This window comes from Silurus aristotelis, assembly GCF_946808225.1.
Source record: "Silurus aristotelis genome assembly, chromosome: 12".
NCBI classification, from domain to species: domain Eukaryota; kingdom Metazoa; phylum Chordata; class Actinopteri; order Siluriformes; family Siluridae; genus Silurus; species Silurus aristotelis.
In genome coordinates, this window is record NC_139585.1 from 22,419,628 (window position 1) to 22,446,907 (window position 27,280).

At 39.9% G+C, this 27,280-nt stretch overlaps 1 protein-coding gene across 50 annotated transcripts in view; it reads right to left on the reverse strand.

Annotated features, from left to right (window-relative positions):
* ank3b (ankyrin 3b) overlaps positions 1-27,280 on the reverse strand; it is a 167,492-nt gene that overhangs the window by 8,751 nt on the left and 131,461 nt on the right. For 13 of the 50 annotated variants that reach the window (XM_083556844.1, XM_083556845.1, XM_083556826.1 and 10 more), the window contains 12 exons: positions 24,786-24,909; positions 22,104-22,206; positions 17,757-17,863; positions 15,934-16,158; positions 13,791-13,945; positions 13,065-13,276; positions 12,470-12,674; positions 12,233-12,329; positions 10,661-10,889; positions 10,394-10,519; positions 10,086-10,208; positions 8,747-8,828 (listed from right to left, as the gene is read on the reverse strand). In XM_083556844.1, the coding sequence (XP_083412970.1) occupies positions 8,747-8,828; positions 10,086-10,208; positions 10,394-10,519; positions 10,661-10,889; positions 12,233-12,329; positions 12,470-12,674; positions 13,065-13,276; positions 13,791-13,945; positions 15,934-16,158; positions 17,757-17,863; positions 22,104-22,206; positions 24,786-24,909 (1,788 nt within the window). Of the gene's footprint in view, positions 1-449; positions 7,620-8,746; positions 8,829-9,620; positions 9,648-10,085; positions 10,209-10,393; positions 10,520-10,660; positions 10,890-12,232; positions 12,330-12,469; positions 12,675-13,064; positions 13,277-13,790; positions 13,946-15,933; positions 16,159-17,430; positions 17,464-17,756; positions 17,864-18,417; positions 18,463-22,103; positions 22,207-23,388; positions 23,401-24,785; positions 24,910-27,280 lie in introns of all 50 variants that reach the window. The other 37 variants (XM_083556855.1, XM_083556853.1, XM_083556812.1 and 34 more) reach the window with 11 other exon arrangements.

Here is a 27,280-nt window from a genome sequence, read left to right on the forward strand (position 1 = left end):
CATCTGGTTAATAATTTGTCAGTGGTGTTAAAATTAGTAAGTTTGCAAAGAATAATTTGCTACTAAGCTATAATTCCTCTTAGAGTGAAAAACTAAATGAGGAAAAAAAACCTCACTGGATACATGATGATGAACACAACTCACAAATGAACAATGGACAATTGTTTCAAATGATTCTAATGTTTCTGCGTATGACCAAATGTCAAATAATTCATACAAGCTACTTAACACTCTGCATAGGTGATAATCTGTCCAGCGCCCCCTCTGACATAAGCATGCTACAATAAACCTGGCTACATCATATAGAGTGAAATCATAACAAGAGACACACGTACACAAAGAGAGAAGGATGAAAGAATGATAGAAAATACATCTACAGTTAAATCACGCCACAAGCAGTCACAATGGTTCATGCAACTAAGATCATACAAGTGGAAAATTTTACAAACTAGGCTCGATTTCCACGCCGGGGGCCACTTGAGACCCAGCACCCTGACTGCCTTCACTTCCACCCGTCCTCTTACTCCTCCTCCTCCTCCTGTCTCTGCCGGCCTGCTCAACCTCTGCTCTCACGTCTCTAGCAGACCTGGATGTAGTGGAGGGCTGGGATGCTTCTGACAAAGATGTGCTCCTGGATGTGCTCCTTTCTTCATCCTTATCATCTCCCTGCATCTTTTTGTCTTCATTGGCATGGCGGTCCACAAGTTTTACTGTTTCACTAGCCTTCGCGTTAGCACTTTTGCCCACGGCCTGCACCTGCTTCTGGCTTTTTATACTTTTTGATGTGCTTGGAGAGTCTTTCTTGGGTGTACGTTTACATACTAAGCCCTGAGCTCTTTTTTTCTCTTTCACTAATGTGTTTGCCCTACATTTTGCTACTGAAGAAGGACTAAAAGGATCTTTTTTAACCTTCAACACTGGGATGCGAGATATCGGCTTCACAACCGTGAATGGATCTAGTCTTTTGCTGGGCAATGCTTTGATTGCTTTGTTCAACAGCTGTAAACTTAAACCTGCACTGCTACACGGTTTTGTTGAACGGCGTTCCAGTATCGGCAACCTAGACTTCAACGGCTTTCTTTTATCATTTTTGAACTGTGGAATTAAGTTTTCTTTGTTCGCGGCACTTTGTTCATGGCATTGTGGAATTACATTTGCCTTGTTCAAATTGGAGCTCTTTTCTCTCACTAAGTCGGAGTCTGTTTTGAGAAAATCTTCTGAAATATGCTTAGAGAAGCTGGACTCGGGCTGTGACTGCTGGTCCTGTTCTATAGTTCTGTACTGCATGTACTTATTTACAACACTGGAGGCCTGAAGACTGTTATTATTATTGCAGTTTTGTGTCTGGATACATGTCTTTTCTGTCTTGGATAAATCTGTCCCTTGCTCGAATTGGCTTTCTGTACTTGTTACTGGTTTGAGGCCATCTGAAGCTAGTGAGCTTTTAAGTGTAAAACTGTCCCAGTCCATACACACCAAATCCTTATTCTCACCAGAAGTGTCTTTGACTCCTATCTTAAAAGAGGAACACAAATTAGAACTGACTTCTGAATATGAGGGTGGCTCCATAATGTTGTCATGAGATGGAGTGTCCGAGCGATCAGCACAAATCTGAATGATATTGTATGATATTACTGAGCTGTTATCCATCTTAACCTGTGCATGCTCTACTTGCTGTGGTGGTTGTGATGTGACTACATTTGGATTTGTGACCCCTTCCCTTTTATTCCCAGGTCTCCGTCCATATAAATGCTCACCAATCTGGAAAAACTGCAGTCTCTCTTCAACAAAATCCCGTTTGCTCATGTCAATTGCACCACTGCGGGTCATCTCAAACATCTTCCCTTCATGGAAGGGAAACGGGTTAGGTTCACTAGTCGGTGTGCTTTCATCGGTTGGAGTTCTCGCAGGAGTCGTGTCAGGGGTAGTCGCTTGGGACTTCTCGTCTATAGCTAGCCCAAAAGGCTTGGGCTCGTCATCTTTAATTCTAGCATCGACAACTTCATCATCTCCTCCTTTACTTGACCAAGGATCAAAGTCCAAGCCTTTTGTGGCAATTGTTTTAAATGGAGTATTAAACTCTTCCTCAAGCTTGTAGCTAAAGTAAGTGTCAGACAGTCCTTCTTCTTTGGATTGTCTGTTGTCCATTTCATATTCTTTTCCATTTATGCCTTTTTTATCAACAGGATCAGTCTTTGTTTTTGCCTTTTTGTACTCCTCTGTTGGTGATTCCTCTTCGATTACTTCTAGTTTGCTTTGGCTGAAAGAACGGTCACTTGGCCTAAGCATGCTTTCTGATGCCCAAATGTCTTTCCTGTTGTCATTGGAAAATCCAAATGGTTTTACATCTTGTTCATTAAGGCCATCATCCTCATCCTGAAAGTCATATCCATCCAGAGAATCGATCTCTGTGGCATCGGTGTCATGGGAGAACTCAGCAGTTGTTGCTATTGAGCAGTCTGTAATAGACTGATCATTGCCATTTTGTTCATAATCATTATCCTCTGCTTTGCCATTACCATTTACACCTGGTTCTTTATGATTGTCATTTCTCTCATGCTTTTTGGGTTTGGATTCCTTTTCGTGGTCCTGCTCTTCGATTTTAAAGGTATATTTCTTTACAGGAATGGGCTGAAATACTGATTCATCATCACTTGAGTCACTGTCATTAGCTCCTGGAGGCACAGGTGATGGAGGCTGAACTCTAATTATCGGCTCAGCAAGTAGATGCTTATCATGCTCCTCCTGGAGGTTCACCTCCATCATATCAGTGTCAATCTCTACAGATGGCGTAGACCCTTTTTTCTCTGTTTGTGATGAATCAGAGTCCAAGGGAGGGGGAGGAGGAAACTCTATGTAGGCAACTCGTTTGTCTTTACTTGTCTGCCTGGTATCCTGACTTCTGCTGTCTGGAGTGGTGTCTATGAGTTTTTCTGGGGCAGGTTCCTTACATGTAAACGCTTTGCCCTGCTCTGAATCCTCGGATTCTTCTGAGACTTCAGCTATTGGACTAGCACTGCCTGGTATAAATGCCATGAAACATTCAGGGGTTCTTGATGTAAGATCGTAACTGACTTCCTCAGAGCTAGGTGTTTCTGGGGTCATGGGACTTTTTCCAGAGCTATCAAGAAAAGATATTTGTTCTAATGTGTCGTCATCTGGGCTTCCCTGAGGGGAAGTTGGCTGTCTCTGTTTGACTGTGTAAACTGTTCGACTCTCTGAACCGACTATTTTTCTAACGGATCCATTTGGCCCTCCTGCTAAATCTTTCTCACCCTGCTTTCCCACTTGTACACTTACATAAACAGGTAACGTTTTCAGTCCTTTGAAACTTTCTCTGGTGGTGACCGTAGTAACCTTTTCCACTCCACTAGTGTCATTGTAGTTCCCTGAACCACCTCCCTCTACAGAACCTTGACATATCTTTGTTACAGCCTCATCCCTAGACATTTCTGAGCGACCTTGAACTCTTGTTTTAGCTAAGGTAGGTATTTGTGATGGGCTCTTTTCTGATTGTTTAACAACTGTATCTTGTTTTGTTTTCTTTGCTTGGTCAGCATCAGGGAAACCAGAGGGCATTCGCACAGGAATTTGTGATTCCAGGATCTTTTTTTTAAGAGTCTTCATTTGTGCATCCTCACTGTCTAGATGGTTCTTTTTTGAAGTCACATCTGATTTTATCTCCATTACAAGTAAATCATTTTTAAATTGTTGCCCCTTAAGATCTATACCAATTGTGCTCTGCTTATCAATACTATGTATTTGTTCCTTAACACTTTCACTAGTTCGAATTTTATTGCTGTCACTAGGTTCATCTTTGTCTTTTGGCTTGCTGACCTTATCAAACTGTGGCTTGCTGAAAATGTTGTCTGGTGTTTCTGAGGAAAATGATGCAATGCCAAATTGCCCGGAGGTCAGTTTACTTTTATCACTCTCTGTATATTTGTTCAGAGACTTTCCTTCCTCTGTGGAATCTACCTTGGAAGCTTTTGAGCCTGCAAAAAATTGATACACTGGTAACTTGCTTTCTTGAAGCTTCTTTACAGGTGGTTTTGATTGTGCACTTGGCATACTTTTATCTTGATTTTGGACCTCTGTTTCAAATTTAAGCCTAACAGAGCTCACTCTGGAAGTCTTTACTTGAACTGGGGAAGAAATATCACCAGGCTGCGACTGCCAAGCGCTGTTTTCCTGTTTTGATTTGTCCTCGTTTAAGCATGACTGCACACGCCTCTCTGGGCTGCTTGGCAAACTAGTGCTTTTTCTTTCATGCATGCTCCCAAACAGTTTCTGTTTTCCCTTATCCCATTCCTCTGAGCTGACCTCAGTTTTCTGCTTTGTTTTCTGAGGACTACTGCACACTGAGCTTGGGCCTGACCGTGTCTCTCTAAAATCTCTAACTGGAAGCTTTTTCTCAGGGGATTGAAGCTCATCATTCAGCTTTTCTGTTTTGTCTCTAAAAAACTGTGAAACTTCACTTAACTTTTCTTCTGCCTCTTTAACAGTTTGGTCCACACGATCTTCATATATAAGTTTCTCTCTGTTTCTGTCTTGCCTGTCTTGGGTGAAACGCATCCTGACTGTATGCTTGGGGCTGCCAGGTTCTGTTGTATAGTGCAACACCGTCAGTTTATCATATTGATCTTTATGGAAAAACTTGTCAGATGTGTCCCTTGCTGACCTAAAAATGGATTCTTTTTTGGGGTCATAAAATCCTTCTGCTCCCAAATCAGTAGCGTTGCCATTTCCCTGGTTAATGACTGAATCTTCAACGTCAGACTGTGAAGCATCTAATTTCTCTGAAAGAAGCATTTTCTCAGCAAACCTATATGACTCTCCCCTCAGCTCGGACAGTTCATCGTCATGATATTCAATTGACTGCTGGCTTAGGAGCTTAAAAGCTTTATATGAGTCATCAGCAATTAACTGAGCAGAACTGGGTCGACTCTCCTCCTCTTGAGAAACAGGTGTATTGACTCTAGAGCTCTCTAAAAAAGATGGCACAGTTTCCTCAGCAGTAAATAATTCGTCTTCTTGCAGCGCCCCGAAATCACCCTCTATTCTGTTAGAGAATTCCCTTAGACCACGGCTGCTTTTGCATACATACTCAGGGTGTTTCTTTGTCTCTCTGATTATTACTTCTGTCGGGTCTGTTGTGTTGCCCTTTTCTATGTGAACCTCAATTATTCTTTCAACTTTGGGCTTTGTGTCCTTGTCAAGGAACCGTGGTGTTAATTCATCTCCTTTGATAGAATCCTTATTAGCCTTGTGTTCAAACAGACCAGCCAGTTCTTTGGAAGGGTCTCTTCCTGACTGAAAAGCTTTCATTATGTCTCGAACTGACATGGTTTCTTCAATTCTGTCAGAGCCTGCATCTTTTAACTGGGGTTTGTGGTAGACCATTCTAGTTGTTGTGGTTATATGAGTTTCCTCTTTCAGGCACATACTTTTGCTCATTACAGAATCGTCTTCAGAACTGACTTTCATCTGGAAGGCTTTGACTTTGTCTTTGAGCGAGCCAGCAGCAGACTCGGGTTCGATACAAGCAGGTGATTGTAATGCTGCAGCCTCTTCCATTAGGGGCTCACAGGCCTCCTCAGGATGTTCATAGCTTCTGATGACATGAACAACCTCTGTTCTAGTTTCTGTTATGACTGGGGGTATAGGGACATCTGAAAAGAGAGGTTTGGGTCCTGTGCTTTCCGCACTTTGAGGAGCCGAAGGAGTCTTTTCACTTCGGGTTTCAAAACCACTGTCTGAAAGTGGGCTTTTATCTTGATCATGGGAAAAGTCATCAGGGGATTCCAAAATTGCATCTGTACCACTGTATGAATCTGTTAATTTGCATAAATCTTTCTCTGAAGGAGAGGTGCGCATGCCTGGGGGTGGCATTTTGAGTTTATGCTCGGATTTGAATGTACGTTTCTGCTTCTCCTCCCCCTCCTTCATTTCATTGTATTTGCTTCTCTCACCAGCAATTTTTGAAAGTGAACTAGCACCAATGTCATTCATTAAGTAGTCAACCACCTTGGCTAAATTCAGGTCTTTGTCTTGCACCGACTGTGGCCTAACTGGTAGGGTGGATTCAAAAGTGGGATGGGATTTTAAAACACTCTGTTGAGCTTCCTCTATTTCATCTTTAGAGAACTCTTCCCACTCATCCTCAGAGGCTTTGTCCTTAGTATAGACCTTTGTCTCACCTAGCACATCCTTAGAAAGGATTTGACTAACTTTCACAAGATCTTCTTTAACTTTCTCAACTAAACTGAAAGGTTCCTCATCTTCCATTTTGGATTCCCTGGTACCCTGGGACTGATATGTCTTCGATACATGATTGGCATCATTTTGCAATATGGCAGTCATTTTTATTAGACCCTCTTTCATGTCGGCCACGTCTCGCATAATATCTTGACTTGATGACATTTGCGAGGCAGTGGCTGACTTAAATGCTGCTGAAGGAATATAGAGTTGAGGTTTTGGGGGTTTAGATCTGGAAGTAAATGATGTTGGTTGACTGGTTGTCTGAGGTACAGCTGACATTGTGTCTGATATCTTCTTTTCTTGGGGCTCGGGGAGAACGTTCATTAGTGAGAAAACTGGCACAGTCATAGTATTAGTTGAATGTGGGGTACCAGAAGCACCCGGGGCTCTATATGAACCATACACTGAATTTGACACATTAGATCTCAGAGGAGATGACATGGATTTTATTGTGTCATAGCCCGATGTAGAATAGCCAATTAGAGTTTTTTCAGCCTCACAAAAAGCTGCACTAACACTGGATGCAGCTGCTTGTGTTGTAGCTTGTATCCTCTCCTGCAAACTGCTAGTTCCTTCTGAGAGCAGTCGGGGTGATAAAGGAGTATACGAGGAGAATTTGACTGGTGACACAGATCCATTAAGAAGAACTGTTTCAGCAGAGGCAACAGTAGGTCCAACTGATGAAGAGAGAGATGAGAAAATTGTCCCGTTGGAGATTGTACCTCGATCTGGAGAAGTTTTCATAGATGACAGACTTGTTAAGGTTTTAAATGTGGGTGTTGCTGCAGTAGGTGCGGAGGTAAGGGTTGATCGGAGTGACAAATTTGAACTATAGAAATTTGCAACTGACTTTGGAGAATCAGGGGGGGTCATTGTGGCATATGCTCTATCGAGTATAGAACCATTTGTTGTTACAGATATAGGCCTTGAAGACAATGAAGCAGCAAGTCCCTTGATTGACACAGGATCTGTGCCGGTTTTAAAAGATGAAGACATGAGACTACTAGAAACTGGAGAAGGGTATTGGCCTTGCTGTACAACAGTTTTTATGGGTGAAGAGATAGATCTGTATGTTCTAACGGGTGATGCGATGTCACTAACAGACTTTACAGGAGATGCATTTGTGGTTCCCAGGGTTGACTTGAGTGGGGAAGCTGAGGTTATTGACCAGACTGACTTTAATGGCGAAGCAGATGGTGTGTTGGAAGGTGAGCTGGAGAGGGAACCCAGTCCACATTTTGTTTGCCCAGGGATGGTAACAGGAGCAGCCGACCATGCCTGGTAAGATCTTGTTGAAAAGACAGGTTTGTGAGGGTAACCAGCAGGCAGTGTTCTTGTTGTACTTCGCTCAACTGTTTCTTTAAACAGGCAAATTAAAATCCAACACAAAATCAACAAAAATGGTTGAGAAACAGAAAGACCAGAGGGAAAAAATTGGTCAGTGGTGCTGTCATAGCAGAAAGAAGAACAATGTTTTCATGGTGGTATAAATGATCTGAATGATGAAAAGCCAAAAAAAACCAAAAGATTCACTGTGATCCATGGTCCACAAACAGCACACAAAATATAACTTAAATAAGTCCAACAAAGGAGATGACTTTGACAAGACCCTCCCTCCCAAAGCAACAACAACAAAATAAAATTACACTGCGACATAATGAACAAGACAATAAAACAAACCTCAAAATGGCAAGACAAATGCAGAGAACCCAGAGGAAAACAATTTCTCTTTTGACTTTAGATGTGCTACATTCCCCTGTTACTGGCTACCTTGATTTTTACTAAAAGTGCCTTTTATCTGTTTGGAAAAACCAGTTTCATTCCAAATTCGGGTATTCTGACAAACCAGAAATTAATATTACTAAACAAAACAAAAAGATTCTACCCTACTTTCTGTGCTTAAGCAAATTGTACTATTGCAAAAAGCAGGCTAAGTGAGTAGGTCTTAGGTCCATAATGACTCGTCATGCAGGACTGAGTAGTCTTGGTGACAGGCATTTCAGTGCAAACTGTGAGAGCATTTCAGAGAAAGTCTGTTTGTGACTCTCCATGCATTTCTGTCAAAAAAATAAAGAAAGATTCCGCACAGTCACAAAGCCAAAAGGAGCAATACTAGTTGTAGGAGGGGATGAAAAAGGAGGAGACTCATGACTTAATTTGTCAAGGCAAAAAAAATTAAATGGGTCATTTCATTGTTTTCTTGTCAATAAGAGAAGAGAACAGAGACAGTGAATAATTTCTAACAAAATGAGCAGGCACAGCACAGCAACTTAAATATCATCGAAAAAACCCATGCAAAATAAAAGGAAACTGTATAGAACAAGCATGAGGACTTTGTTATGCATGGCAAGAATGTGCAGATATAACATTTGCATTTTCAATTGGTAAATAGTCTATATTAGTCACATGTTAGCTTTTTTATGTTAACGTTACACACTACTAAATGTTCACTCTCCCAAGAATGTTAATGAAATATCACACTCACTCAATCCAGGCTCAGTCAGATAGCTGTACCGCTTACGTAAGGCTAGAGATGCAAAGGTATGACGTCGTTCTGGCTTTTCAGTCTGCAACAACAATAAAAAAAAGGTCCTATAAATTCCCCCCCTTATTAGCCCTAGATGTAAAGCTATGCTAAGAATTGGAATTTTGTAACCTGGCTTCACTATATTACATTGTCTGACTGTGCCTTTATAAAATTAAAATTGTGTATATATATATATATATATATATATATATATATATATATATATATATATATATATATATATATATATATATATATATATATAAACTTAAGCTAAACTGTTGTATATTCACCTAAAAAAAAAAAAAAAAAGCTTTTCTTCCTATATGGGGCAATCGGTACTATGCAGTAAAAGTTGATTGATACTGATAATGATGTGAAAGATACACTTTTTTTCATTGTTTGTACTGTGATAATGTTATTATAATAATTTAATCAAAATATAAAACATGGACTAACATGTTTTTCTGTCTTTTATTTTTACTCCACATATTATGTAGTTTGCATCTAAAAATTGAGGTGACAATCATAAAAAAAAACTAAAAAAAAATTATAATAATAAATAAAAAAACATTAATCTAAGCCATAGGCAATCTTTAATGCAATGTGACAGAGTACATGAATGCGTAAATAAAAATGATGGCAATTCGCCAATGATATGAAATATATATATGGTCTTACAGTGAGTTAAGCCAATGCAAAATTTAAAAATCATACAATAAAGCCCCATGACAGGCTGCACAATGTGTGGTTTCACAGAGCAAATAACCTAGAAACTAAAGCAAATGAATCACCAGCACACCACATGGAACTGAGGGGACAGGACTATTACCTCTTCATCAGGATCTGAGTCCATATCCTTTTGGTTCCCAAGATGCATTGCAGAAACGGGGAATAACGCAATGGAGAGCAAGGGGTAAGAAACATCAGGATGTGAAAAGGCCGATTGTGAGCACACAGAAAAAGAGCCACCGCAAAGCCATAGCAAAGAAACAGCAACAGAAAATTAAAGATGAACTGAAAAGATACAGGAAGCAACCACAAATTATATACCGTTGGAAAAAAAAAAAAAGCATAAGCCTGTGCACCATCAGCCAAAGCATGGTTCCAAATCAAAAATCTGATTTGGTTAGCCATAGCCACAGCAAAGACCAGAGAGAAGCTCAAAACAGATAAAAGACACACTCAGGCAGTTTTGACCAAGTTTATCCCTTATCGCTGCAAACACTGATCTACCTTTTCCTGAGTATGAAGATGACATGATATGACACAGATGACTGGATCATTTCAACCTTACCTTTTTGAGCGCAGGCAGTGTGATGTTTAAATTACAGACAGCGGTCTGAGGAAGCCCCTTTACGTTTTTAATCTCTCTGAGGAAGGACAGTCGTCCACAAGGTTCTTGACTGTTGTCCCTCACCTTTGGTGGTTACGTGTAGAATGAGTAGATAAGCATAAGACATTAAAGATGTGAGCTTTGCATAGAACCTTGACCATAGCGCCTAACTAATTCTTCTCGCTCTAGTGCAAATGCTAAGCTCTATGGAATTATATTTTGTATGGATTGTATATAAACTAAGTTTACAAAAAAAAGCAATATATTACCTTTACACAGAATGGCAGTCTGTTCTCTTTAAATGCATAGAAGTTAAGAACCAGCTGCTGTCCAGCTTTGATCAGAGGGGTTAAATTGCCATAGCAGTCCACATAAATGGGCTTCCCTTCCAAAACCTGTAAAAAACCAACAGTAGCAATGAAGGTTTTTAATTTATATGGTTTATATGCAGCCTGAAGTGATTGATCTCACTTCTAATACAATAAGAATAGGAGAAACGCTGATCTCTATTTTGTTGTTTTTGTTTGATGACCAACCTCAATGTCTTTGCTTCTGGCCACCTCCTCAAAGTTCTCTTGCTGCTCCAGGGTCTTGTCCACTTTGTCATCTGTCATGCAGAAGCATCGCAGATTAGATTCCACATGGTCGTTCATCTTGGCGAACACTACGAACTTGGCCATGTAGGGCACACAGATGAGTTCCCTGTAGAGCTGAGTGGCCAAAGCTACCGTCTCTGGAATCTGATGGCAGTCAGCAAGCCAGAACCTTAAAAGAAAAAAGAAAAAAAGATTGAAAAAAAAAAAAAAAAAAAATATATATATATATACATACACTATGTTTAACTACTTGGGCTGTCAATCGATTGAAATATTTAACCATGATTATTCGCAACATAATCGCACATTTGTATCTGTTTAAAATGTACCTTAAATAAATACTTTTCAGGTTTTTGATACTCTAATCAACATGGGCATAGACATACAGTATATGGATGTTTTATGCAAATGTATGATTATTATTAGTGTAACCAGTCTCAACACAAAGCATGAAGTCTAAATAGTCCTGTAAATGTAATTATGGTGTTTTTAAATTAAGTAAATCATCAGGACACACAATGGAACTTTTGCTATGTTTCCACACAGACGGTTTTAATTGCCGGATATCTGCATCACGGTTTACACTTTACATCACACTTTTAAATGTATGCATTTGTATATAAATCAATATAAAACTGACATTTAGATACAGACAAGCAAGACACTGTCCACATTGAGTCATGAGAAAACTGAAAATTACATTTAATGTAGAATCCCAGAGAAGGTACCATGAAAATATTACACATAAACTGCCAGTCAAAAGTTTTTCAACACAGGTTCAGGTGCAGAATGTGAAATAAATATAGATAAATATGTGTTATCTTAAATGGACTCTGAATGAATGCTTGCTCTAATGTCAAAGGCATTTGGCAGCTAAACGAGCTGAGCTTATATCAAATGACAAATACATGCTGTGTGCTTTAAATGCTTAGGACTTTTTAAATAGTTTAACTAAAAAAAACCCCCAAAAAATCCAGAAGAAGCCAGTCGCTTGTTCACTGATCAAATATTTTGTTCAAAACCTTTTGACTTTCAGTATATTTCCAGCTATGTTGCTCTTGTTCTTTTGCATTTCATGATCTTACAGGATAATAACTACCAACTCCACACTATATGCTACAAGTCATGTTTTTGATTCCTATCATATATAATTCCTACAAATAATGATTTTGGTGCTTGATTTGAGACTTAGTACATCAGTAAAACAAATGTTTATTGATTACAATTTTTTTGGTGGAATTATTATATCTTTTTTAAGACCTGAGTAAGGAAAGGACGTTGTGAATAAATGTGTGTTGCGTTGAAGGTTTTAATTTCGCCTCTTTTGTATTTATTTATTTCTATTTTTAATAAAAAGGTCAACTAGAAATGCAAGCTGCAATAATCTCACCATAAAATTAGTGCCGTAAAAAAGATTTTCGTTAATTTTGACAGCCCTAATATATATTTTAGATCATCATTTGCAACTTAAAAAGAAATGTGAAGCTTTTAAATGAAATCTCAGTCAAATACCTGGCAGATACGTTGGTAGTGAACGAGACGCAGTCATTCGAGAAGGTGAGAGGAGTAGTGCCAGTAATGTCTTCCCACTGTGCGGGCGAGGTGCCACCTGTGGAAGAGCCCTCATCAGCATGTTTGTAAAAGGCAATGGACGATAAACAAGCCCATCAACCAAAAGCTGGTGCCTTTGGGAAAGCTTTTCTATGAGCCACCAGTGTTAAAGAAGCAATGATTATAGACCGGTCTTACCTGTGATGCTGCACAGAAGGCGCAAGCATGGTGTGGTATCTCCTTTGTAGCCATTCATGCCTTCCCCTGATCGGGGAGGCACAGGGATGGTCATGGTGATGGGCTTGTGGAACTTTCTTCTACGTGGCTCTACCGTCACTATGGGGCTGAACGTGGCTCTGTTGCCTATGATCTTCTTCACCGTCTCTTCTGGGACTGGCTGGGTCTGGAAAGCAAGCAAGCAGTCGATCACTGGCATGGGCCTGATATACTTTTTATATCATACTATTACTTTTTACCCCATTTGAATAAAAATGCCATCACACACTTTCTAACTCTCCTGCTAGCTCTAGCCCATCACATGGCAAGGGCTAGCCTACTAAACACATGAGGCCAGCTATTTCATATTTTTTAATCATCTTCGAATATGCTCTCTTCAATTCTTATATAAAGTGTCATTCATCTTTAGATAGTTTACGGCTCTAATATAAGGACTCTTCAACCAACAATGAGACTTAGAAGTATTTTTTGCAGCTGTAAGGAAACCAAAATATCTCATTTAATCTGTTAACTGGACTGTTATGAACTCTGAATTGACTTTCAAGTGTCTGTATACCTGAAGTCCAACCCTGATCTTCTTTGTGAGAGCTCCTTCAGGGAAAGAGGCCTGGACCTGAGGAACAGTCATGCTGGATAGCACCCCTCCCTCGGGACCCATATGGTTAGTCTCCTGCTTGATCCGTGACACCACCGCAAAATACTGTGGGAAGTCTTTAGTGATGATTCTACAGATGCGCTTCTTCTCCAGGTCTTCCACGCTGTCCAGTTCTTTAGGGAAGAACCATGTACAGTGATCATTTTGAGCTTGATACATATAAAGGGAGGCAATATACATTCACCAGCCACCAAACACCTGCACAGCTGCTCATTTATGCAACCATGCACTAAAATCTGTAGACTTTATACAAAAGGTTCTTCTTGATGAGGGAGTTCAGAGGTGAATGGACACTAGGTTAAGCTGACAGGAAGGTTATGGTAAATCAAATAACTATTTTATACTTTTGCTGTAAGCAGAAAACTCCCAACTTCTGGTGGACAGACTACTGCAACAGAAAACAACATCAGAGTCAACTTCTGTAAGCTGGAGTCTGATACTACAGTGGGCACAGGCTTTCTGGACACTGGACAGCTGAAAATCATAAAACTATTTTATGATCTGTTACAGAAAACTTTGTGTCAGAGTTACAGTGGACTTTCTGCCATATAATGTTATAGAGGTTTTTTTATTGGTACAATAAAACTATTCTAATTATAGCTTCCTAGTGTTTTGATGATGTCCTACCTTCATCCATGCCATTAAGCAGATCATTAAGGGCTTCGGTCTTGTAGTCGTATTGGTGCTCCTTCCAAGATTCTCCATTATCACTCCTAAGAATGATCAGCTCACGCTCCTTTCCTCTCATGGAGCCAAAGTGAGGGATCTCCACTATCACAGGGCTGTAAGGACAGATCACACACCACTAAGCTTTCAAAGTTGCTCTTTCTAATGGTAAATGATTGATTATAGTATGCATGGGGCATACTTCAGCAGTGCAAAAGAGGGCCACTTGGTTCACCTGATGATAAAGAGCATTTATATACAAGTTTTTATTTTCTATACACATAGGCATGTAAACTAATATATACTCTATCAAAGTCAATACTTTCTCTTTGTTTTATCCACTAGATGTGAAGAGATCCAACAAGATGAATGAATTAAAAGTCAATTTGAACCAACCATATTTGGATTGGGTGCTAAAGGACTTGAGAAAACAGGTTTTGTATGTATAATGTTATCTAATGTAGGGTTTCTCAGTTCTGGTAAAAGAGTACCTCTGCTCTGCACATTTTGGTGTTGCCTCTGCTCTCAAATCATTAATCAAACTCATTGAACTGGGTTTAGCTATGAGGAGGGAAAACACCAAGACATGCAGGACAGGGGTACTCTAATATGAGGATTAAGAAACTTGTGTAACATTTGCTTAATTAGTGGCATATAGGTTTTTTAAGCAATCCAGAATACATTAGTTATATTGCTGTGGTAAAGCTAACACTTTTAAATGTATGCATTTGTATATAAATCAATATAAAACTGACATTTAGATACAGACAAGCAAGACACTGTCCACATTGAGTCATGAGAAAACTGAAAATTACATTCAATGTAGAATCCCAGAGAAGGTACCATGAAAATATTACACATAAACTGCCAGTCAAAAGTTTTTCAACACAGGTTCAGGTGCAGAATGTAAAATAAATATAGAAAAATATTAGTTATCTTGATTAGACTCTGAATGACTGCTTACTCTAATTTCAAAGGCATTTGGCAGCTAAACGAGCTGAGCTTATATCAAATGACAAATACATGCTGTGTGCTTTAAATGTTTAGGACTTTTTAAATAGTTTAAATAAAGAAAAAAAAATCCAAAAGAAGCCAGTTGCTTGTTCACTAATCAAATATTTTGTTCAAAACCTTTTGACTTTCAGTATATTTCCAGCTATGTTGCTCTTGTTCTTTTGCATTCCATGATCTTACAGGATAATAACTATCAACTCCACACTATATGATACAAGTCATGTATTTGATTCCTATAATATAAATCGGTCCAGGGTTGACTCTCTAAAACCGCAAAAAGAATGATACCTTCTCCAGAAAGAAAAGAGCAAATGAATCCATCTCCCACATGGGATGGCACAGTGGGAGTCTGAGATTGGTCAAACATGGCAAAAGTTGGCAGCCATAACAACAGCAGAGAACATGCCCAACAAGCACATTACAGCGAGCATGATCCACTTTCAGCGACCTCACTAGTCATCTGAAAGCCTTAAAGAAACGGGTGACTGGAACGTAAAAAAAAAACAAAAATAAAGAAATAAAATCAACAATGGCTTCAACCAAGAGCAGTGTCGTCTTTTCTCAGGGTCTCCTACCCAGCAAATTTTGTTCCTTGAGGCCCAAGCTGCAGAATTCGGCTAACGGAGCTCTCGCCCTCATTAAGAGGGGGGAGTTTTCGGGGAAGATGGAGTTTACTGAATAACATCCATGCAGCAATTAGAAGAACAGAAAGGAGGGAACACAAAACATCTGTCATCGCTGCAGGAATTGCTTGTGTTTCATTTAGTCACTTCAACCTTCTAAACCTCCCCACATATTACAGTCAATATCGTGCATTTGTTATGGTGGAGCTCCTTCAGAAGTCTTTACTTTTGCTCACATAATCAAGGAAAGTACACTCATCTGCTTGGAAAATGACAGCACTGGGACATGGCTACATTGAGCTTTGCATTAAATTGCAGCATTATTGTGAAGTATCAGAGGCTGGCTTGACACTAGTCTCACTCCCAAATTGCCTAGCCACCACACACTTCAAACACAGATGGGTTTCATGGCAATGGGGAGTAAAGAGGAAACAGGAAAACAGAATTTGCTTTGGAGCACGACCTACCCGAGGAACTGAGCTCCGGCAGGGCCCACCTCCACCAAACGGCTTGCCAGTCCCTCTCCCTCCACCATGGGCGGTGGTGAGGCAAGCTTGTGCCGCTTGACCAGGCGACAGGTGATGCGAGTTGGGGCTGTGCACTTGCGTGGAGGGATGATGATTCGCATACCATTGTGGCGGCTTCCTCGCATGGAGCCGCCACGAGCATCCACCATGAAGCTCACCAGGAACCTGTAGAGAGCAACATGGAACAGTGATGAAAAAAGGAACAGACAAAGACGCTTTGCCCTTCAGTGATCACCAGTGAGGACTGTTTCCATGCTGTGATAAAGAACTCACACACACAAACACCAGAAGAGGCAAACAAGAAAAGAGGCTGGAAAGTGGGACGATGAGATCTCAGCCTTGGCAGTTTACTCATGAAGGCATTTCGAATGCTTTGTCATGTGACAGCATTAGTTATTATGTCTGAGAGTTACTGATCTCCAGATATGATTTTATTGTTGATAACAATCAACAAGCATGGTTTGAAAGTTTTGTGCAAACTGCCAAGGAAGGTCACTCAACAAGCAAACGCGATCAATGGTGTCACTGGAAAAATGTTGTGTTACTAGAAAGAAGAGATTGTTTCAAACTAATTTTTCGTGCTTTATCCAAACCAGGTAAGACAGAAGATAAAAGTTGACCAACAGTACTAGCTGTATGGCTTTATTTTACCAATAATGACTAAGACACCAACATTATTTTTACCACATGTCAGGTTTGTAACATCTCTGTCCATAATGGGTTCTTTAAGCTTGGCAATTGTTGAATAATTGTGAAATCTTCACAAATTCATTCAAGATGATATCTAAATTACTTAACCAGTGCTCTAAGTTTGTTAAGACTGTAAGTTTAAGCCTATGGTACACATACTAATAGAGATATCCAACAATAAAACATTCTTACCAACTATCACCCATGTATTAAACATACGTATCAAATATACATATCAAACATATTACGCATTAGTGCAGTTTGTGAATCAGAGCCTTTATATTTATTTGCTGCACAATTTATTCACTTATATATTATATGCTGTACATATATCAAAGGTCTTCTGATAAATATGGTCCTGGTCTACTACTGATACAGGGGCCCCCCTCAAACAAAGTCAAAAGCATTGAGTTGTCCAGAATGTCTTTATATGTTGTAGCATTAAAATCTCTCATCATTGGAACTGAGGATGATAATGCCCTATGCACAGTCCATTAAAAGATGGTTTGCCAAAGATGCTGTAAAACTTGAGCAGCCTGCAGAGAGCCCTGACCTCATTTTTGGGGTGAACCTTTGGTTTACAGTTAATATAAGCAGAACACTGCTGTATAAACCTGTTGTATAAAAGCTCAACATTTTATAAATAAACTTTTTATTTAAAAATTTTATTTAAAGAAGAGCCCAATTAAAAACGAGCAGGCAGAGGAGAAGAAAGAAGGTGTAATCATAGAACACAACCATCATCACCTGGAGTCAGATCGAGGAAGTGGAGTAGAAACACTGCAATGAAAAATAAAATGGAACAGCGAAGGAAAGATAAAAGTCAGCAAGTTGGATTAACAACACCAGAGCATTGCAGGAATACAGCAGAGACATAAAGAGAGGTGATAGCTGCATAAAAAACAGCAGAAAGACAAGGGAGGAGAAAGAATGCATATTATATGCATCCTATCCAATGTTGGTTGGCTGAGGATCCATTATTAAAACAAAAACAAAAAAAGAAGAACTGAGAGATGTTGGGTCCCAAAAGAATTTGGGGTATATGTCTTTTTAGGCACACGTATACACCTTACCCTGAGTGGACTGGGCTGGAGACCAAGTTGACATTGTCCAGGGCATCTCCTGTCCAACTGTATCGCCTAAGAGAGTCAGTGTCGTACTCTTTAGCTACAGCCAGATGCTAAATGTGAGAAAACACACACACACACACACACACACACACACACACACACACACACACACACACACACACACACACACACACACACACACACACACACACACTGTCAGTACTGTGTTTTGGTGGTAAACCACAACAACCTCAATCTCAATGCATGCCAATAAAACAGCACTAAGTGTGAAGTGTTGTGTAGCTGAGAAGTGTAGCCTTTGTCGCAATTAGCATCTCAGCCACACACGTATCATCACACTGAGTGACCGATGGCAGAAAGCATCCAAAGAAAATATACATGCATGTTCAAAATAGGTCGTAGGGGCAGTGGAGAGTAGGAACTGTGAAACTTTAAATGCAAATAATACTCTAAAGCAGTCAAAACTGGGCTACAAATTATAGAGCAACAAATAAAGAAGTGCTTCTCGGATAGCATAGGGAATTCAAGCACCGTGTAGATTAACAGCCGCTATGCAAATGCAGTATTTTTTGTATCAATATATTGCCTGCATTTGAGCTGAAGTTCAGCAAAATCACATTACATCTTTCATTGAATTGAATACCTTATTATGTGGCTCAACAACGCAGTGCATCGCTTTACAGACAGCCTGAAGCATTTAAAGAAGAAGAGAATTTTTTAAACACACTGTAATCACCGCTGATAATGAGCTAAACACATAGTTCCTCTTAAAAAAAAAGTTAAGCCTGTGGGATGTGTGCAGTTTTGAATAAAGTTTTGTAGGGAGGAGTTTATATCAGAATTACACCCAAAGGCATAATGGTACTCAGATCTCAAACAACCATAGACGTAAGTACTAACAACACAGTTACAAGAAAATCTGATCTTTTTTATTGTCTGGCAACTCGAAAAAACCCAGAATGCCAAAATTCAACATACCGATACGCCACTATCAATCGATATATTCAAGAAAGAGACTCTCACAAAAGTGGGGACACCACTCACATTTCAACAATCATTTGAGTATATCTTCTCGAGGGACAATACGATAGAAATGAAACTTGGATATATTTTAGAGCAGTCAATGTGCAACTTGTATAGATTCATACAGTATAGATTTACTGTCCACTGAAAATAGCTGCCAACAAAAGTGAGTACACCCTGACAGCTGTATGTCATGTAACCATATAAAGCTACATGTCTTATTCTTCATGTTTATGTTTTTGTCTGATTGACAGGACCATACATATTTGAGTATCTTGTATTAGAGCAGTTAAAACTTGGGGCTTTGTGAACAAATCTCTCATACTGACCACTGGATGTATAACATGGTACCTCATGGCAAAAGACTCTCTGAGGATCTCCACAAAGATGCCCCGGCTCTAATAAGATCAGTAACATCCTAAAATTGAGTTACAGTACAGTGGCCGTGGTTATACAAAGGTTTTCCAAGACGGGTTTGACTTGGAAGAGACCTTGCAAGGGTCCATCAAAGAAGTCGAGGCCTCGTGCTGTGTGTCAGGTGGTTTAAAAAAGCAGAAGCATGATTGCTGCAGCATTGCTTTAGAGGTTGCAGAAGTGGAAGGTCCGGTGATCAGTGCTCAGACCGTACGCCACACTGTCCCAGAAGGAACCCTCTTCTGAAACTGGTTCACAAGAAAGCCTGCAAACAGTTTGCTAAAGACAACCTGTCCAAGAGCATGAATCACTGGAACCATGTCCTGTGGTCTGATGAGACTAAGATAAAACTGTTTGGCTCAGATGGTGACCAGCATGTGTGGCGACACCCTACATTAGTACAATAAAACCTCACTTTACTAAAGTCCTTGTGGCTGAATAAGCCAAATCTCCACAATCACTCTCCAAAATCTAGTAGATCTCTCCAGTAGTTTGGAGGTTATTCTAACAGGAAATGGAGACTGAGATGTTTGAAAAGCACATCTGTATATTCTATTACATGTCCACAAACTTTTGCCTATATAGTATATTTGAATGAAAACAATTTGCATTAATTACTGCAAATAGATGTTTATTTCAAAGATTGCCATCTTCTCATTTAGTTTTATTTTTTAGATATGATATTCCATTTGACAAAAACCACCATTAACACATTCTTCACTCCACATATTCAATCTCTTTTTTTCTGAGGGCTTAAAGCAGAGAGGGTGTAGTAAAGACAAGGCTGTAGATACAAGTGGTGAACTGTGGCACAATAGTTACTCAAGAGAAGGTTATGGGTTAAAGCCCTAGCACTGCCAAATCACCACTTATGAGCCCCTGAGCAAGGCTCTTAATCCTCTTTTCTCCAGTTGTGCTGCATCATCACTGACCCTGAACTCCGACCCCAGTTTCCTAACAAACTGTGATATGCAAAGTAAGAATTTCACTATGCTGAAGTGTATATGTGACAATGAATGCCTCCTTTAAATAAAACTGTTAATTTTTTAAATGCTTCTTTTAAAGACAAACCTAGTAACCTGAGGTCCTGAAATACAATGCAGGCCATATTAATATTTAAATGTGTTTGTCAGAAAACATTTGAATACAGCCCTAAGAAAGAAGAGCGAGAGAAACTAGTTTTCAGTGGTTTAGAGGCATTCTTTGTTGAAGAGCTTGTGCAAATAATAAGGGAATGTTCTGAATAATTTAAATAAAGCCCCTATTGTATTCCCCAATTATATATGAATTCAATATTATTTGTCTGACATTTTTCAGGTACTTCTTTCTAAGCCTAAGAAGCAACAAAATCACATGTATATAAGCAGAATCTAAGAATATCAGTAAATACCCCACAGTAATATGGATTACTTAATAATTATATATACACACATACACACAATTTAAACTACTGTATTGAATTAGGCTCTATCACATTGTATCCTATGCTTCTCGTTGTTCTTTTATTTAATCAGGGTGTACCCTGATGGAGGCTTTTAGACATTTTCATTTTCAAGTACATAAACCACACCAGACAGCATATTTTAGATATTTCTAAATAAAAGATATTGCTTTGTAATAAATATAGCTTTCTGAACTATTTTATAATTATGTTTTTTCTGCACAAAGACATTTTCAACCTTTAGTGGAGCTTGTGGACAAGCAAACATAGACCTAAAGAAATTTGCTGCCTGGAGAGGTTTAAAGGGTCCATCTAAACACATGCTATTGTTCCAAATAAGAATACGTTGAGGTGTGCTACTGCTTTTAGTACATAATAGGCAGTGCAAAGACTATAGGTGACTATTATGTAAAGTAAATCAACAGTGGGTCTAAAGAGTGGTCCAATAAAAGAGTGTTTAGTCCAGAGATTGCAAGCTTATATCCTGATACAAAAGAGTAAATCATTTGCAAAGCTCTCTGAGTGGAAGAGTTTTGCTGTTGATCACTAAACAGTCATGGGGGTCTGTTAGCTTGTGTATGCAGTAGTGGGTGGATAGCGCTTTTGTATGAATGCGTTACTCCAGCTCAATACTTTAATAATAACTGGCAGATCAAAAAGCTATTGCTTTGTAGGCCTCTTGTGTCTCAGAGGAAGTATGTGATAGCCTTCACCCTCCTGGTTTAGTAGTTATGATAAAGGAAACTTAACCTGTGGCCTGGAATTGGCCAAGACTAAAATTAGGTAAAATATCAGGAGGGTAAAAATGTTTGTGAGGTTTGAAGCCTTGTTACATAAATTTTGGTATTTTCTTATACCACAGATATACATCAGCTAACAACTCAGCATGTGGCATGTTTTTTTTTTTAGCTGTTTTTAGTTTTTAGTAATTTGAAGACAAAAACTTGCAGCATGTAAGGTGTGACTGAAAATCCTGAAAGAGTTCCCATTCTGAAATAGTTCCCATAGTGTAGACTATAGCATTACCTCCGATTATTACAAAGTCTCCTTACTGAATTATCACCATATCAATGACTGATTTTTCTATTTAAGTGGATGTAACGTGTATCGCATTGAAAATAATTTTTCATATTGAAACGATGCAGCTGGGGCTGTTGTCTGTGTTGCTTCAACTGATAATTAATCGAAACCTTTAATTTGATTTAATTTGTCAATTCAACATCTGACGTTATCGAATATAAATGTTATATTTGAAAACTTTCAAATATATAAAACTATTACTACATAATCATTTAACACTTTTGGTTGAACATTATGAAAAAAAATAGGCCTGTTTGAGGTTACACTGTGAAACAAATCCTGCTACTCAAAAGTGTTAAGTCAGCTCCCGGCAGGAAAAAATAAATACAAACGAGAGAATAAGAACAGGATGGAGAGGATAGGAGGCGTACCGTGTCTTTGCTAGGTGCCAGGATCTCCTCGATCATCATGCTGTCCCTGGTGAAAGAGCTCCGGTTCAGTGTGTTGGACCTATCCGAACTGAAGGAGCGCAGGCTGTTGGCATTCGCAGTATAATCACACACAGTGCACGTGGGGGAGGGAGCAGGGCATGACAATGAGATGAGCACAAAACACACAGGCACACACAAACACACACACACACACACACACACACACACACACACACACACACACACACAAACAGAAAAATAAAAATAAAACACACACCTGTTACTACATGCAGCTTCCAGGGAAACTGGCGCACAAGTTCAAAAGAAAAACGACAGCACAAGTGTCAAACGATGAAGAGCTCGTGTTGTGAAAATAAAGATGTATGAATGAACCATGAGTAGCGTGGGATATTCGAATAAAAATTGTATAAACCTGGAAATGGCTGACAGCGCTATGTAATGCGATAACTATACAATATGTATGATATAAGCTATTTGTATGAGCTTTTTCTCCCAGACATGTGGTGATAAAAACAGTGATAACGATCTGCGGATACTCTTACGGTATCCCGACTTTGAAATAGATCGCCATCTCAAGCTGCAAAGAAGGCGACGCCTCTCTTAAAAATAATCTAAGCTGAGCTACTATGTTCCTGCAAGACTGAACTCTATACTTCCAGCACATGTGTGGTAAGTACTAGTGCTCTTTCCCATGGTCAGTTCTAAGCTGTGCTGGCTGCTAATGCAATACCTGCCCATAAATTGTTCATGGGCAGGTGAATTTACTGCCAATAAAATATCAGGCATGAAAAACTGATTAGAAGAGGAAGTTAGTATCGGTGAACTCCATGGAACCCTGGAAGCCACATGAGTGGAAAAAATAGAACCACATCAAAAACCCGAAAAAAAAAAAAAAAAGCCTCAAAACAGCTAAAGAACTCGGAACAGACAGAGTTCTTTCGAATTACATCAGGCCAAATGTAAGCTGAACTCTGAAATCTGAACTTTGGTCGACAGACACAAAGTTCAAAAAGTTCCCAAGGGTCAAAAAAAAAAAAAAAAAAAAAGGAAAAAAACTGCTGGATTTGTCAGCAGTTTTTTTTGCGCATGTTTTTCTAATCTTCAACAGCAAAACAGATGAAGGACATTACAAGATGGGTGTTTCCATGATGTAATGACTCATGGAAGCAGGGGAGAGTGGTGAAGGGTAGATGGGGGGGGGGGGGTTCTGGGGGGTTGGCGTTTGAGGAGGGGTACATCAAAATCCACAGCCATGCCCTCTTACCTGACTCTAGGACTATGTGAAGAAATCAGTATGGTGGAGGAAGGAGAGAGGAGGGACAGAGGAGATAGATCGAAAGCAATGAATCAGAGAGCGAGCAAAATGCAGTGGTTGAATGACAGCAGCTTGTAATGTTCTGCAGTTGCATTTGCAACACGCTCTTCAACCCTGCCGAGCTCCTCGGCTACATGTGCTTTCGTTCAGTGTGTAATATCCCTCGAAACATAAAAACATGACGTACATGTTACAATGTTATATGTTACAGTGTTTTCAGAACGAGTGTGTTTCTGTAAACAAATCTGGCTCTCCTAGGGGCAGCAGGGTGTGGGGGGGGGGTGTTCTGTTCAAACAGAGAGGAGATCTGCAGTGCTGTCTAAGAACATGCAAAGCAAGGAGATAGTTGGCAGATGTTGCTTAAAAAAAAGGAGGATTGAAATTTAACAGAGCTCCTCAGTGTCAAACAGGAAGGACTGAATTAAAACCGAACCCACAATTAGACTTAAACATTTAGAGCTGACTCTTCACCAGATTAGCAGTATGATATCATCAAAGCATCACAGGAAATGCTTGGGCCGATACGGAGCACGGTCCTAACTCCCTTTCATCCTGTGTAATGTTTGTGTATCACACATACAGTTTGATTTACTGGCCAGTGTGAAACTTTTTAACATCCGAGCTCCATGTGGGTTAAACATTAGCCTTGTGGGTCTAGTGGGTTAGTTTGTAGTATGTGGGGCAACAGGGGGGGCATTTAGTACTGTAAACATTGACCAGGCTTCTAATAAAGTTAGCAATCCGAAGGAAACAAAATAAAAAAATAGAGATAACAGAACAGATAGTCATTCAGCTCAAGGTCTGTGTGAGCCATACAAAACAATTCCTTGCTGTTTCCTTCCATGCCAAAAACATGATCGTATCCATCCTGAAAGAAGCCGGCGACTTCGAAATGATCCCAGATAATATTTTACAACCCTTTGACTGACATTATTGAATATGTGAACGAACCGTAAACTACAGCATTAATGCATTCAGGTAACATTAATAAAAAAACTAATATTGATGTAAATGTTTGGTTAAAAATGTGAAGTTACACCTGGAGAGCACCAGAACTATTAAAATTTGTGCATGAATAAAGTGTATTTAGAGATATCAGTCAATGTTAACTTCCTGTTACTTTGTTCATTGTATTTATTGCTGTATCAATGCTGAAGTTTATATCAGACTTTCAAGATCTTGTTATGTAACACTTCTTCAAACATTATTTACAGTGCATCATATTTAAACCTTATTTAGGTAGAATGCCTATTTATATATATATATATATATATATATATATATATATATATATATATATATATATATATATATATGTATGTATGTATGTAAAAAATCAGGGTTACCTTCCAGATCGGGCACCGATGCTAAAACCCACATATCCTTCCTGAGGCAAAGAGTCGTCCCCCAGCTCTCGCAGGTCCTGGGGGCCCAGGTACTTATCCGTGTCCCCCATCATCACGTCCTCACCTAAAACCCAGAAAGACTAGGCATAAAACTCTCTTGTATACTCTTGGTACATACATCTCAGCTCTGTAAAATCGACAGTCGTGCTCATTCCACGATGCATAGAAAAGTTGATTTATTTGTCAGTCACTAGCAACGCATGAAAAAAAAAAGGGGACAGAAAATGTTTTCTTCAAGCATTCAAAGACAGTAATGATCCAGGCAGCAATTTGTGAGTTTGATTGAGAAAAGAGAAAACTCTGGCAGATACAGTACACGCACTAGAACAGTATAGAATCTAGGAGCGTAAAAAAGAAAAGATTTCCAGCAAGTGCACACTAAAGAGAAAGAAACTGGGGTGTGTGTAGGAGGGGAAGACAGCATTCCAGCAGTGACAAAGCGGATCCTGCTCCCCCGCTGCTCATCGCCACAGCAACCCCTCCCCATGAAACCTCTTCTTCTGTACTATTACAGACGCACACACTCTCACACACACATGCATATCCCCCCCATACAATGTTTACTTATCATAAAAGAATTTCCCTTCATACACCCACACCCTGTCATGGAAAAACAAAAAAACAAAACAAAAAGAAAAACAAAACCACGTACCATTGACTAGCCCTCCACACTGCCTGGCTTTCAACCACAAGCTTAACAGTCAGCAAAACCTTTCTGAGCAGTTCTCTCGGAGCACACACACCACACTCACACGCTCACACACACATACACAGATCAGCTTTCTCTCGCCTGAGCTGCCATGCGTGTGCTGCAGTGCTAATTCTATCGTACACGACCAGCCCAGGACGCAGTAAACAAACCCAGGCAAGCAGCTGCAGCAGCACTCAGACTAACTCTTCCACAGCTGAGTGGTCATGACCCTCCTTTAGCGTCACTCCACCGTTTTAAAGGCCATTTCCTTCCCTGTTCGCTGCATAAGTCCACTTCAAATCTCAAATCAGATCAAATCCAGAGGAACGCACATACTGATGCAGCTGCATATCTCGGGCCCCTTCCCCCTGCCTGCATGGCCAAAAAACGACAGTCCTTCCCATTGCTCTGCACAGACACATACTCTTGTACACACACCCTCTTGGCATACACACCCCTCGGCTGCTGACGAGAATTTGAACTGCGCGGGAGCACAGCAATTTCGAAGGTCACGGCAGGGGTTTTATAGAACTCGACTCAATGCGCTATGATTGGATACTCGAAACACCATAGCCCCTTTACTACAGCACAATAGTGAGTGTGTGTGTGTGTGGAAAGGGTTCTGGGGAACTAGGTGTGCACAGTAATCCGACTCTAAGGAACGGAAAAAGGAACAAAAGAGCTGCTTTAGAGGCAGAAGAACAACCAGTCTGGTGGGAGGGATGGATGGACCGGCAGCCACCTGCCCCTTACCCCTTTATTAAACAGGAAAGACCATGTGAGCTTCTAGGGCTCAAACACCATCTAAACTTAAACACATACCAGTCCAGAAAATCCAATTCACATTAAACATTTATGACTTGCTAGGACCAGAAGGATTCTTAAGCTTAGAAAGGGGGTTTGGTTTGTCTGTAAATATTTTGAATGTGCCTCTGAAAGCAAAAATGTTTCTTGCCCCTCGTTCACTTATTTATGACATATTTTAATTTCATAGTCCGTCACCGGCATACCTAATAAGAACTCCAGACAGACAGGGGTTAAACCTGGAGCTATAAGACCACAAACCTATTAACCTGACCATAAGATTAGTATGTGATTTTTAAACATACCATTCTAAATTTACAGTAACTCACAAAAGTGAGTACACCCCTCACATTTCAATCATACAGAGGTTTTTCCAAGACGGGTTCCTTTCGGAGCAGATCTCGCAAGGGTCCATCAAAGAAGTCGAGGCCTCGTGCTGTGCGTCAGGTGCAGAAGCTGCTTCAAAAACAGACGCATGAGTGCTGCTGCATTGCTTTAGAGGTTGCAGAAGCGGAAGGTCCGCTTGTCAGTGCTCAGACCGTACACCACACACTGCAACAAGTCTATTTGCTGGCCGTTGTCCCAGAAGAAAGCCTCTTCTGAAACTGGCTCACAAGAAAGCCTGCAAACAGTTTGCTGAAGACAACCTGTCTATGAGTATGAATTACAGGAACCACATCCTGTGGTCTGATGAGACTAAGATAAACTTCGGATAGTCTCCAGCATGTGTGGCAACGCCTGGTGTGGAGTACCAAGAAAATTGTGTCTTGCCTACAGTCAAGCATGGTGGTGGTACCATAATGGTCTAGGGTTGCATGAGTGCTGCTGGTACTTGAGAGCTGCGGTTCATTGAGAGAAACATGGATTCCAAAATGTACTGTGACATTCTGAAGCAGAACATGACTCCCTTCCTTTTGAAACTGGGCCGAATAGCAGTTTT